Source organism: Babylonia areolata, chromosome 1 (assembly GCF_041734735.1).
Source record: "Babylonia areolata isolate BAREFJ2019XMU chromosome 1, ASM4173473v1, whole genome shotgun sequence".
In the NCBI taxonomy this organism is placed as follows: domain Eukaryota; kingdom Metazoa; phylum Mollusca; class Gastropoda; order Neogastropoda; family Buccinidae; genus Babylonia; species Babylonia areolata.
The window spans coordinates 10490099-10502598 of NC_134876.1; the positions used below are offsets into that span (position 1 = coordinate 10490099).

Sequence of the window (12500 nt, forward strand, 5' to 3'; positions counted from 1 at the left end):
ACACACACACACACACACAACAACAACAACAACAACAACAACAACAACAAATAAATACTGAATAGTGAAAAAAAAAAACACGTCACAATTAAAAAAAATATATTCACAAGCTCGTACGTGCTTGTACGCCCATGTTTTTGATTGAGTGATCGTGTCGTGTTCCTGTTACAATCAGTTTGGGCCTGTAGATAAATGAAGACGACTTTTGACTTGTGATGATTCAGGTCCTTGTCACTCTCGTCCTTTTGTTACTTCGGGAGTGTCTCGAGTTTCGAGTTCCTCCCCTTCACTCCCATGCTTCTGACGTGTCGTTTTCTTCGGTGTTGGCAGATTCATCGTGACTCTCGTTTTGTATTTGTATTTGTATTTCTTTTTGTCACAACAGATTTATCTGTGTGAAATTCGGGCTGCTCTCCCCAGGGAGGGCGCGTCGCTATACTACAGCGCCCCCCCCCCCCCTTTTTTTTCTGCGTTCAGTTTTATTTGTTTTTCCTATCGAAGTGGATTTTTCTACATAATTTTGCCAGGAACAACCCTTTTGTTGCCGTGGGTTCTTTTACGTGCGCTAAGTGCATGCTGCACACGGAACCTCGGTTTATCGTCTCATCCGAATGCCTAGCGTCCAGACCACCACCACCCAAGGTCTAGTTGAGGGGGAGAAAATATCGGCGGCTGAGACGCGATTCGAACCAGTGCGCTTAGATTCTCTCGCTTCCTAGGCGGACGCGTTACCTCTAGGCCATCACTCTCCACAACAGGGAGGTGGTGGTGGTCGTCGCTACTCTATAGGAGGCCCTTCACTCATTCAGTCTGACTCAGCGACACAGCCGTCGTTGTCGTCAGTAGGGGGGCTTTGTACTGTGCGGGTGTGTACGTTGACTCAAAACAGGCACTGTTATCTTACTATTACCGACATGAACCAATAGCACTGCGGGTTCTCCTCGGGTGTGTAGCTTCATGGAGGCCTAATGTTGATAGTTTCTCGTGTGGATGTGGCTGGGTGGAATGGTGGCTTGATTGTAACTACACTACTGTGGTGCACAGGATATGGGTAACAGGAAATAAAATAGGCATAGTTGTCTATGTTTGGTATGTGCTCACTCCAGTGTAACAACTCGAATCTGAACAGGATCAATTAACAGTCATGCGTCCTTTGTTTGTTCCAGGTACCGCCGTGTCTGCAAACCACTGCATTCTCAGATGGAACTTATCCACGCCAGAATAGGGGTGGGAGTGGCGGCGTTGGTGGCAGTGGTGCTGGCAGGCCCCGCTTTCAGCCTGTACGGGAAGCGGACGGTGCAGACCTCAGTGGAGGGCTTGAACGGCTGTGACTGCTCCGTGCAGGACAAGTACGTTGGTCAACTCTTCCCCTTGATCTACGAGATTCTCTTCGGGGTCTTGTTCCTGCTCTACACCGTCATCCTGGCAGTGCTGTACACACGAGTGTGGCTGCAGACCCGCCGTCACCATCGCTACATGGCCACCCACTCCATCCCCCCTCTGGCCTACTCCTCCCTCCTCAACTTGGAAACCGACGACAGTTCCGAGAACGCCGACGCGGCAGCGGAGAACGCGGCCGGCAGGAAAACCTCGCGGGTTGCCACCGCCGACATCACGGTGAAGATCCGGAAGTCGTTGAGGGCTAACAAGCTGACGGTGATCGCCTTTGCCGTGACGTTGGTTTTCGTGCTGTCCTACCTGCCGCACCTGGTTCTCATCACCACGCGGTCGGTGATTGAGGGCTTCGATTATCAGCAGACGGGTGCCAAACTGTGGCTCTACAACCTGTTTCTCAGGTCTTTCTTCGTCAACTCTGTGGCCAACGTGTTCGTGTACAGCGCCATGAACAACGAGTTCAGAGCGGAGTGCAGAAAGATGTGCTGCTTCTTTTCCTGTAAGAAGCGGTGTAGACGTCAACACACAACGCCACCTGGCGGGCAAGCAGTTTGAGAGGTTGTGTGAACATGATGGATGTGAGTCACTTCTCAGCCTGTCAGAAACATACGTTTTAGATGTGTTGATCAGTGTCACATGTGACAAAAAACAACTTTGAAATATTTGAAAACTGTGGTTTTATTACCAAGCCATATGGAAAAAAAGAGCCTGCAATGTCTTTAACGTGTTATTTATTTTACGGGAATTCAGAACCGATGTGGGGAAGGGGAAAGCAGGGTGACTGAGGCCCTGAGGAATGGTGAATGTGCTGTATTTTCGTCTCAAACATTCATCTCGTAGTTCCGGTGATTACGATCGCAGCCATGAAAGCTACCTCCTCAGTACATAACTGCTTGGAAAGGAGGGGACTGGCTTAAGGGGCTCTCACAATCATCGATGCTGATTAGTATTTGTGGAACCCAGACCGCTTCGTAAACCATGAATAATGAATATAATTTGATATGTGATGTGCACGTGCTAATTGGTGCGTGTTCTAGTGCTGTTTCTTTCATTGTCATATGGAGCTGCAAAAGGTGAACCTTCTGAAAAAGACTTTTTCCAACCTCACAGTGCCTTAGAAACATTATAAAAAAAAGAACCTCTATTTACGGAAGTACCAACGTCTCATAGTAGATCAGTGGGTATTTCCTTGAACACAGTGATAGAAAAATGAATCAATGACCCGGAAACCAGGCGTTCAACGGTTCTCCGGAAAATGATAAGACACATACTGATTTATATCGTTGTTGCTGTTTGTTTACAATGGAACTCAAGCCTTTTCTGAATTTTCTTCGTCATACCTTTTCCTTACTAACGTGGTACCTGCTGGGCTGCAGAAGAATGCCAGCCATTGTTTCTACGATGGCCACCATGAGTGTTACATTTGCTTGAACAGAACGACTAATGTGAAGCACTCCGCTATGGACTGTGCATGCTTCATAATGTGCTTGGCATTGTTCCTCAATATTCATCCTGGCGTTCCTGTTCGTGTTCCTGCAGCTGTGGTCCAGTGTTCACTTCAGTCAGCGTTTAATCCAAACACTGTTGGATCGGTGTACAGCCAGAAGCTGGTTGAAGACGAACGCACATCACAAACCATTCCTTTCTGCTATGCGAACATCCCAGAGGCGTTCAAACGTTACACAGATCAGGTTTCTGGTTATTGTTACCTAACGTTTTCTGCTGATACTGTTACAACTGGTGATTGAAATCTAGATTATTAACTAATTAATCAGGGTGGATCTGCGATAAGTGGGGCGAATTTTATTTTTCAAAGTATCACATAAATCCAACAAGACGATGATTGTATAATATAGTGAATGATAATCAACGAAGCGGAAGACATCATAGTCTTGATTTTTCATTCACCCTATTATATCGTACCCTGCATCACCCAGGCTTCTAGCGCGGTGTACAGTGTTTATTTTGTGGATATTTTTTTCCAAGTTCACTGGTTTGATTCTTGCCGTGTGATCTCCATTCCAAACCGACTTAAAAGAGACTCTTTATTGGTGGACCACCACTTGCCCAGAACAACAGTATATCATTTGACCTGTCAGGTTGATGGCAACTGTAGAAGTGACTGACCTGTGAACAGTATTACTGAATAGTTGTTGTTGTTTTTTTCTGTATGGACTGATGGCAATTAAACTATCAAGGTTTGGGTTGTGGTTGTATGAAGGCAATCTGACATTGCCTAAGAGGCGGAAATCTGATCCGGAAAAAATGGTCTCATGCTCGTCAAAAGTGACAGTTCTTGTTCGTCATTTAACCCCTTAATCGCTGATCCTTCGTCAAATCAGTGTGGCAGTTGTACTTTTTGCGCACTTTTTTCCATTGTGTCATTGATTCACCTGCACAAAGATAATTTATGCAATTCCAAGAGGAGGAAGTTCAACTATAGTGGTGACTGACATCCTGACCTGTAAGCACAGTCAAATCCGACCGATGTGACAGTACTTCGCTGACAAACATACCTTTCAAGCAGCAGTCAAGGGGTTAATGCATGGATTCCTTTAAATGTTGGGGAGACTCTTATTACTATGTGCATAATGTCAGTCGCTCTGTGATCATACTCTGAACTTGTATATTGTCGAACACCGTTTTATGCGAGTGCAATAACAGTTGGTTTCATTTCAGTTTTGCATTAGACTTGTGCCTGCTGTATGTTATGATGTATTTATTTCAAAGAAATGATTTTATTGCTGCGGTTTGATATAACTGTGGATTCAGGACGCTGCTGGTCTTCTGTCGTCGTCATTTGCATTGTTTATACATTCACACCGGCCTCACGATAACACGCACACACACATACACACAACACACACAACACACACACACACACACACACACACACACACACACACACACACACACACACACACACACACACACAACACACACACACACACACACACACACACACACACAACACACACAAACACACACAACACACACACACACACACACACACACATACACACACACACAAGCGCGCATCTACCATCAACATTAACAGCACACATACACACACGTGCCCGAACACATTGACATGTAGGCTTCACGTCGTATGCTCCGTGTTTAGCGGTGGCGAGCTGGGCGGCCTTTCGTTTTCCAAACAGAAGTATAATCGGGAGGCTGTGCGCACGCTTTCGTCGGGAGCATTTTGTCGCTTTCAGAGCAACAAAAAAGGTCATATGACGTAATGGGCAGCCCGCTACCGTAACTGACGTTTTCGGGTGTGCACTGCCTTTCTTCGGACAACTTTTTTTCAGAGTACTATCACATCATCAGGCGCTTCCCACTACGATATTTTAGCATTTCGGTGACCAAGAAAAACCGGCAGTGGAGACGCGCATGCGTACGCGGTTCTCGCTAAAAAAAAAAAAAAAAAAAAAAAAAAAAAAATCGGGGATTCCCGGCGAAATGTTCCCGATGAAAGCGTGTGCGCAACCTCCCTATTAATAACTCAGTCCATTACAGCTTACTGCTTCACGCTGTCAGGACATGCTGTTTTTGGTAAATAAGTGTTTGCTCTGGCACCATCGACCTGCTATTATAACTCGGGTCACAGGCTTGCCTGTCTGGGGGCAATGTTGTTGTTGTTGTTGACTCTTTTTAGATTCCAGAAATCCCTTTCCTTAATCGAACAACAATGATAACGATGTGTGTGTGTGTGTGTGTGTGTGTGTGTGTGTGTGTGTGTGTGCGTCTGTGTGTGTGTGTGTGGGGGGGGATGTTACGCACGTGTGTGTGTGTGTGTGTGTGTGTGTGTGTGTGTTTCTCTGTCTGTCTGACCTTCAACATACCCCCCCCCCCCTATGTTTCTGTCACATTGTCTTTCTGTCACTTTGCTTTCTGTCTGTCTGTCTGTCTGTCTGTCTGTCTGTCTGTCTGTCTCTCTCTCTCTCTCTCTCTCTCTCTCTCTCTCTCTCTCTCTCTCTGTCCACCTCTCCCTCCCTCTCATTCTTTCTATCTTTGTGCCTTTCTTTCTCCCCCTCATCTCAGTGTCAGTATTACAATTGAGATTAACGGTACCGCTGGCTTCAAGTGATGCGAAAACTAACAGTGTCATTTATGATACATTTAAAAAAAAAAAAAAAAAAAAGTGTTCACTTTATTGCCTATTGCTAGCTTATCAGTTATTACACAAGGGTCACACATAGACACATAGACACAAACATAGGCACACACACACACACACACACACACACACACACACACACACACACACACACACACACACACACACACACACATTCATACAGATACAGAGACACAGGCACAGACACGTACTCACACAAACCTCCTCCCAAAACACATATGTATCACCGTTTAGACACACACACACACACACACACACACACACACACACACACACACACACACACACACACACACACACACACACACACACACACACACACACACACACACACACACACACATTATTTTAGTTATACAATTTTTAAATCATACTTTAAAAAAAAATAATGATGAATTTGTCATCTGTTTATCGATTTCATTATCATTTTTTTTTCTTTTCTTATGTGTGTGAGACGCCGACGTCGCTCATATTGTTGTCTCTCATATTGTGGTCTCCAAAGTGTTGTTCGTGTTCACGGTTCTTTAGATGGAGCTTTGGCCTCAATGAATAAAGATTTGTGCATGCTCAGAATTCGTATTGTCCTTTTCCATCCTCTTTTTGTGTGTCAGTCTGCTTCTGTCTCTGTTTCTCTGTCGGTCGGTCGGTCTGTCTATCTGTCTGTTTCTCTCTCTCTTCTCGCTCTCTCTCTCTCTCTCTCTCTCTCTCTCTCTCTCTCTCTCACACACACACACACACACACACACACACACGCTCACACGCAAACACAGAAGTGCATACTGTCTCTCTTTCTCTCCATAACTCTCTCTCTCTCTCTCTCTCTCTCTCTCTCTCTCTCGCCCACTCCCCTCACACACACACACACACACACACACACACACACACAAATGCTGGAACTGCCACAGCCACTGATTCACTTCCGTGGTGTTTTAAAAATGTCTATTGTGAATGAACATTCCACTGTCTTCTAATGCTCCCAGCAGATGAAAAGAAGCTTTCAGTTCCCGAAACCGTCTCTGTGAGTGCCTACCAAACTCTTTTGAAGCGGAACGAACGAGAGAGCGATCACGGGTTGGAAAGGTAACCGACGAGGATTCGACACATACGTTAGAACGATAGGATCGTTTTAACTCACTCAGTACGGCCAGTCTTCTCTTCTCCTCTACACAGACCCCTCGGATGTCCAGTGGGTGTCTGAATGACCCAACCTTTAGCTTCCGTCGTCAGAATTGTGGTATTCTTTGTCAACATTCACCTCTTCAGTATAAGAGCCTTCCGCTTGCAATATTTTGATGATGGTAATTGGGGTGAAACGCTGTTAACGTCGATTCTTTCGCCGTTCGTATGGAGAGAGTTAATGGCCTCGGGAACGTGAGGCTCAACACGGCAGGTTACCCATTAAGCTAGGACACATTAAAAAAAAAAATCTATTTATTTTATTTTCATTATTTTATTTATTTTTTTTTTTTTTATATTATTATTATTTATTTGTTTTTTAATGTATTTATTTATATTTTTTTTTTTCTCAAGGCCTTACAAAGCACATTGGATTATGCTGCTGGTCAGGCATCTGCTTGGCAGATGTGGTGTAGCGTATATGGATTTGTCCGAACGCAGTGACGCCTCCTTGATCTACTTAACTGTGTGAACTGGGACACAATAACTGTATGAACACGTGAATGTCAACAAAATTCAACCAGTACGTTCAAGTGCCAGCGACATCCAAAGATGCAGGCAAACTCTTATCAACGCGAGGAGCTGCTGGACAGGAAAGGGCCAACCACTGATGATGACATTGCCAGTTTCCTGGACACCCACTTTTGCTAACGTTTACAGATTCCGAAGAGGCTGGGTCACCCTGAACGGAGGCTGCCAGGCACACCAGGATCCCATCAGGACACTGGAGAGGAGACACCAGACTACCATCTACCGCCTTCGCACAAGACACTGCGGCCTCCGAGCACACCTGAAGAGGATTGGAGTGGCAGCCACATCCCTACGTGATTGCGGTCAGGCTGACTAGACCCCATCCCATATTCTCCAAGACTGCCCCCTGTATGAGAAGATGCGGCATCAGTCCTGGCCTGGGGGTGCTGACCTCAACACCAAGCTCTGGGGACGGTAGCCGATCTTCGCCAGACGTCCGAGTTTGTGGCATCCCTCGGACTTCGACCCCGACTGCGTAGCTGTCGAACGCAAAAGAAAGAAAGAAAGCTAACGTTTAAAAGCAGCCGTCCAAGTCAAAGACACTAGTATCTCATAGACGGTCAACTTCCTCCGCACATCCGAAGAGCATCGGACAGAACGGTTTCCAGCACCTGCCGGGCAGAGCACTTCCGCTTCGACTCGGAACACACGCGTTTCCTGCACGTTGTAATTTTCATCATGCCTGGAGGGGCTAACTGCGCTATTGTTGGCTGTCCTGCACAGAAAGCGAAGAACAGAGGACTTTCCTTTCATGTTGTACCCAAGAAGGGGAACAACGATGAGTGGAGGGACGCAATGATTCAAAACATCAACCGTGTCGACCGCGGGTTCAATCCAGACAGAGCGACAGTTTGTTCACAGGCATTTCACAGATTCTTGCTTTAGATATGGTGAGTTGTACTTATAACAGTATCAGTTGATAATTATGATACCTGTAGGTTTATCCAAAGACACTAGTATCTCATTCTAGTGTCTATGGTCCAAGTAGTTAGCCCATGGTTATCGATTCTGCCTCCGTGGCTTCTTGCAAAGAAAGACCCATGCCTTGCTATGTAACAGCAGACACATTACCAAAACAATAAAGCTTTCCATCAATCAACAGTTATTCCAGAATGTGATTGCCCCATCTTACAATACAACCTTCACCGAATCAATAACCAGGCCCAGAGCAACGTGACCATTATGACTGTAATGTGTATAGCACAGGTCGTTAAACTCTAAACTCCAGATCTTTTTCTGTGATCCTCTCTTTCTGGGTTCTCGCTCCTCTCGAACTGACTCCCCCGTGTATGGTGTGTTTATGGTTCCTTTAGATCGGAGAAAGCCGTGTAGTCTTCAGTTTCAGTATTCTGCTGTACCGAGTTATGATTATTTCATCTGTTAGACAGAGCCTCCGTATTATCCGTTAGTAGCTGGGGGTATTAGGTGTGTAAAAGATGTTGTTTCGATCTGAAAGGTTTTACGTCAATAAGTCATTGATTCTATAAATCAGTATGTTTATCGGGAGTACTTTGTTTTGATTTGAAAAGTTTTGCATTAGTAAAGTCTTTTATTTAGCTAATCAGTATGTTTATAGGAAGAGTGCTGGTTGATCTGAACCATAACTTTCATTCTAGTGCGGTGTATGACCTAGTACGCATGCGGTGAATATTTCTTTCTGGACATGTTGTTCCAGATTCTTATTCGTTTTGCCTCTTCTTGTCTTATTCTTGACACAGGATCCATCAGTATATGGATAGGTTATCAAACTGATATCTATTGTCTTCTCAGTTTGACCATCAACATCTGTCTGCCTATTTTTTTTCCCTAATTCGGTAAGACAGAGTGTTGATCAGTCAATCATACCGTAATACAATCGTTAATGTATAATCTGGATAAAGAAGTTAGCGCAGCAAGCTAAGTCCTGTGATAGAAACCAATGGTTAAACTAAAATCTGAACACCCCTAAATTTATCCCGGATACAATTTAACAAATGCTGAAGTGCGCGAATCTATATTTCCTTTTTATGGGTTATACCTACTTGGTGGAGGGGTTCCTTCTCCTGTGATAAAACTACGGACATAATTCCCGTCGTGTGATAGGGCCTCGAAAAGTGATTTACCAATTCTTTAGACGAATCGAATTCCCTGCCCTCCACACAACCTTCATTCCAACCACCTGTTCCCCAACTTCTCCTATCTCTACCCTCAACACCCAACCCCTCCCCCCTCGCTCCCCCCTCCCCCCGCCTTCCCACCGCACTCTCCTCATCCCTCCTGGCGGTCAATTGCTTCCCCCCCCCCCCGCCCCTCCCTGTGGAAGTGATTCCATCATTTCTGCATGAGGGTGCAGCCAGCAGCACGTAAAGTAAAGAGCCGTCTCCATGTTTTCCTCGTCAGTTTCTTGAGACTGAAAATCATGCCAGATTGTGTCTGGCGCCTACTGTTATACATTCGCCCGACCCCACCATCCCCCAACCCCCCCTCCTTCCTGAAATCCCATGCTGTCTTGCTTTGGAAATCGCAGCATCCCCTCATGAGACTGAGGGGTATAGTATTGTTCGCTTTGCTGGGCAGCTGATCCGGTTTTTTTTTTTTCTGAGAATGCCGGAATCTCGGATCTTTAACCCCTTGACTGCTGCCGACGAGTGTCCATGTCGTTTGTGTCTTTAATTGAGGCTGTCACCTCACTGTGATAAAACTGAACCTACGGGTCAGTATATGAGTCATCGATCTGTATGTGGACCTCTTCCTGTTGGGATTGCATTACCTTTGTGAAGCAAAACCAATAACAACCTCTTACGAATTCACACACACACAAAAAAAATAGCAGTTGCGTTTAAAGATTCATGCTACACAGATCCAATTTCACCACGGTCCAGCAGTTAAGGGGTTAAGCTATGAATGTGTACGCGCTTTGTTGTTTTTTTTGTGTGTGGGTGTTTCTTTTTTCCTCATCACATGTTTCCCATCATCTGATCTGGAAAATCTGGAAATAAAATGTACGGCTGCCTAGTCATCATATTATTTGTATCGAAATGATCTGACGGAAAGAGAAGAAAGGACGGAGAGAGAGAGAGAGAGAGAGAGAGAGAGAGAGAGAGAGAGAGAGGAGGAGAAGGACAGACAGACAGACAGACAGACATACAGCAGACCCAGACAGGGGATGGGTGTAGGGTGGCGGTTTGAGGGGGCAGTGGAGGAGGACGGTTGACAGAGAGAGATTCCGTCGAACAGAAACGAGAGAAAGAATGCTGGGGGGGGGGGGGGGAGGGGGGAGAGGGGGAGGGGGTGGGGGGCTGGGGTGGAGAAAGATGAGTGTCAGACAGACAGACATGATGACAGAATGACAGACAGACAGATGGAGAGATAGAAAGGAACATAGACAGACAGACAAAAAAGAAAAAAAAAAGAAAAAAAAGAAACAAAGAAACACAGAAATCGATATCTATAAATTCATCAGTGTATTTCCTTCGCTGAGAGGGAGGTGGCAAAGCAGAGGTATAAATGTACAGACAGACAGACAGACAGACACAGAGACAGATACCCAGACACACGTTACCTGTAAGGAAAGTGATATGTTCCCACGGAATTCTAGGGATTACAATGACTTGATTGATAATAATTATGTTATGTGGATTGAATTTGAAAAGGTCCTTTAATAACCAATGCTAAATCATGCTCAAGCCTTTTACTTTCATTTTTTTATGTTTTAGTTATTGATTATCACTTCTTCTCTCTCTCTCTCTCTCTCTCTCTCTCTCTCTCTCTCTCTCTCTCTCTCTCTCTATATATATATATATATATATATATATATATATCTATCTATATCTATATCTATCTATCTATCTATATCTCTCTCTCTCTCTCTCTCTCTCTCTCTCTCTCTCTCTCTCTCTCTCTCTCTCTCTCTCTCTCTCTATATATATATATATATATATATATATATATCATTAGATACCGTCCCACTGTGGTGTTTTCTATAATGATTGATATTCTAGAAGAAAAAAAAGAAGAGATTTCACCAGAACGACAAAGACATATATCACTTGATGAATATTTGATAGAAAATGCATATGCTTAACTGTAACCTTATTGTCTGCATTCAAAATAAAATCAAAAGATAAAATGTGTTTGGATTGAAAATAACATTTACAGCACAATAGTCTGTTAGTAAACAAGTAACAGACAATATAACGAACAAAGGCGTATAATTCTCAATATGATTATATCCATTGTGATTAAATCATTACTAGCAGATTTACCGTTTTCGATTTCCTTGTCATTTTGTTAAATCCATCATTCGGTTGCTGGGGCACTTGAAACATCAACATTAATATTCATATCAGGAACATTAACAGTGATTTTATTTCCGTCCTTATCACTGTATGCATTGTTATCAAGAGCTTGCAAGTGATTCAGAAACTCCTCAAAATCAACTTTAGTACGAAATATTTCCCCCCTTTTATTTTTCGACGGTAATCTTCTGTGATTTTGTAATCCAAGAAGTTATCTGTGATTTTTTTCTTTTCTTCTTTTTCTCAAATCATTACCGCTGTTCTATCAATCTTTACTTTTTTCTATATAGTATTACAAGAACTGAGTTTAGCATCTGACGGTTTTTATTTGAGTTTTGCTTTGAAATACCCTGTCCGTTTTCGTCTAAAAGTGCAAGTGAACCAATGTTTGTTATAACGGAAAGTTTCGAACAATACCAAACGATTCTGTTGTAGAATCAAGAACGGACGCAGTCGTCTGTTTATAATTATGGTTAACAGAAATATACCCAGTAATCAGTAAGCTAAATGTTCTTGATATGAATCAGACTTTTTCGTTTTCCAACTGTGGAAATTTTCATTGTCAGCATATATCGAGATTGCTTTATCAAGCTGTTCATACCAACAGCAGTCTTCTTGATTGAAAATGGTTAGCACAAAGCAAATAATGAAAGGACAGTGTAAACATTGCGTGTACACATACCAATGTCAACATCTGAACTAGTTCTCTCTCTCACACACACACACACACACACACACACACACACACACACACACACACACACACACACACACACACACACACACACACACACACACACACACACACACATACACACACACACACACGCACCCACGTACACATGCACACACACACACACACACACGTTCACATATACACACATGCACCTACAAACACGCACGCACGCGCGCACACACTGAGACACAGACACAGACACAGACACAGACACACACACAGACACAGACACACACACACA

At 44.0% G+C, this 12500-nt stretch overlaps 1 protein-coding gene across 2 annotated transcripts in view; it reads left to right on the forward strand.

Moving 5' to 3' along the window:
* The window catches only part of LOC143279406 (neuromedin-U receptor 1-like), a 26690-nt gene extending 21529 nt beyond the window's left edge, over window positions 1–5161 (forward strand). For both annotated transcript variants that reach the window (XM_076583449.1, XM_076583458.1), the window contains exon 4: window positions 1167–5161. In XM_076583449.1, coding sequence (XP_076439564.1) covers window positions 1167–1950 — 784 coding nt within the window. In that variant the 3' untranslated portion in view covers window positions 1951–5161. The remainder of the gene's footprint in view (window positions 1–1166) is intronic.
* The last annotated feature ends 7339 nt before the right edge of the window (window positions 5162–12500 follow it).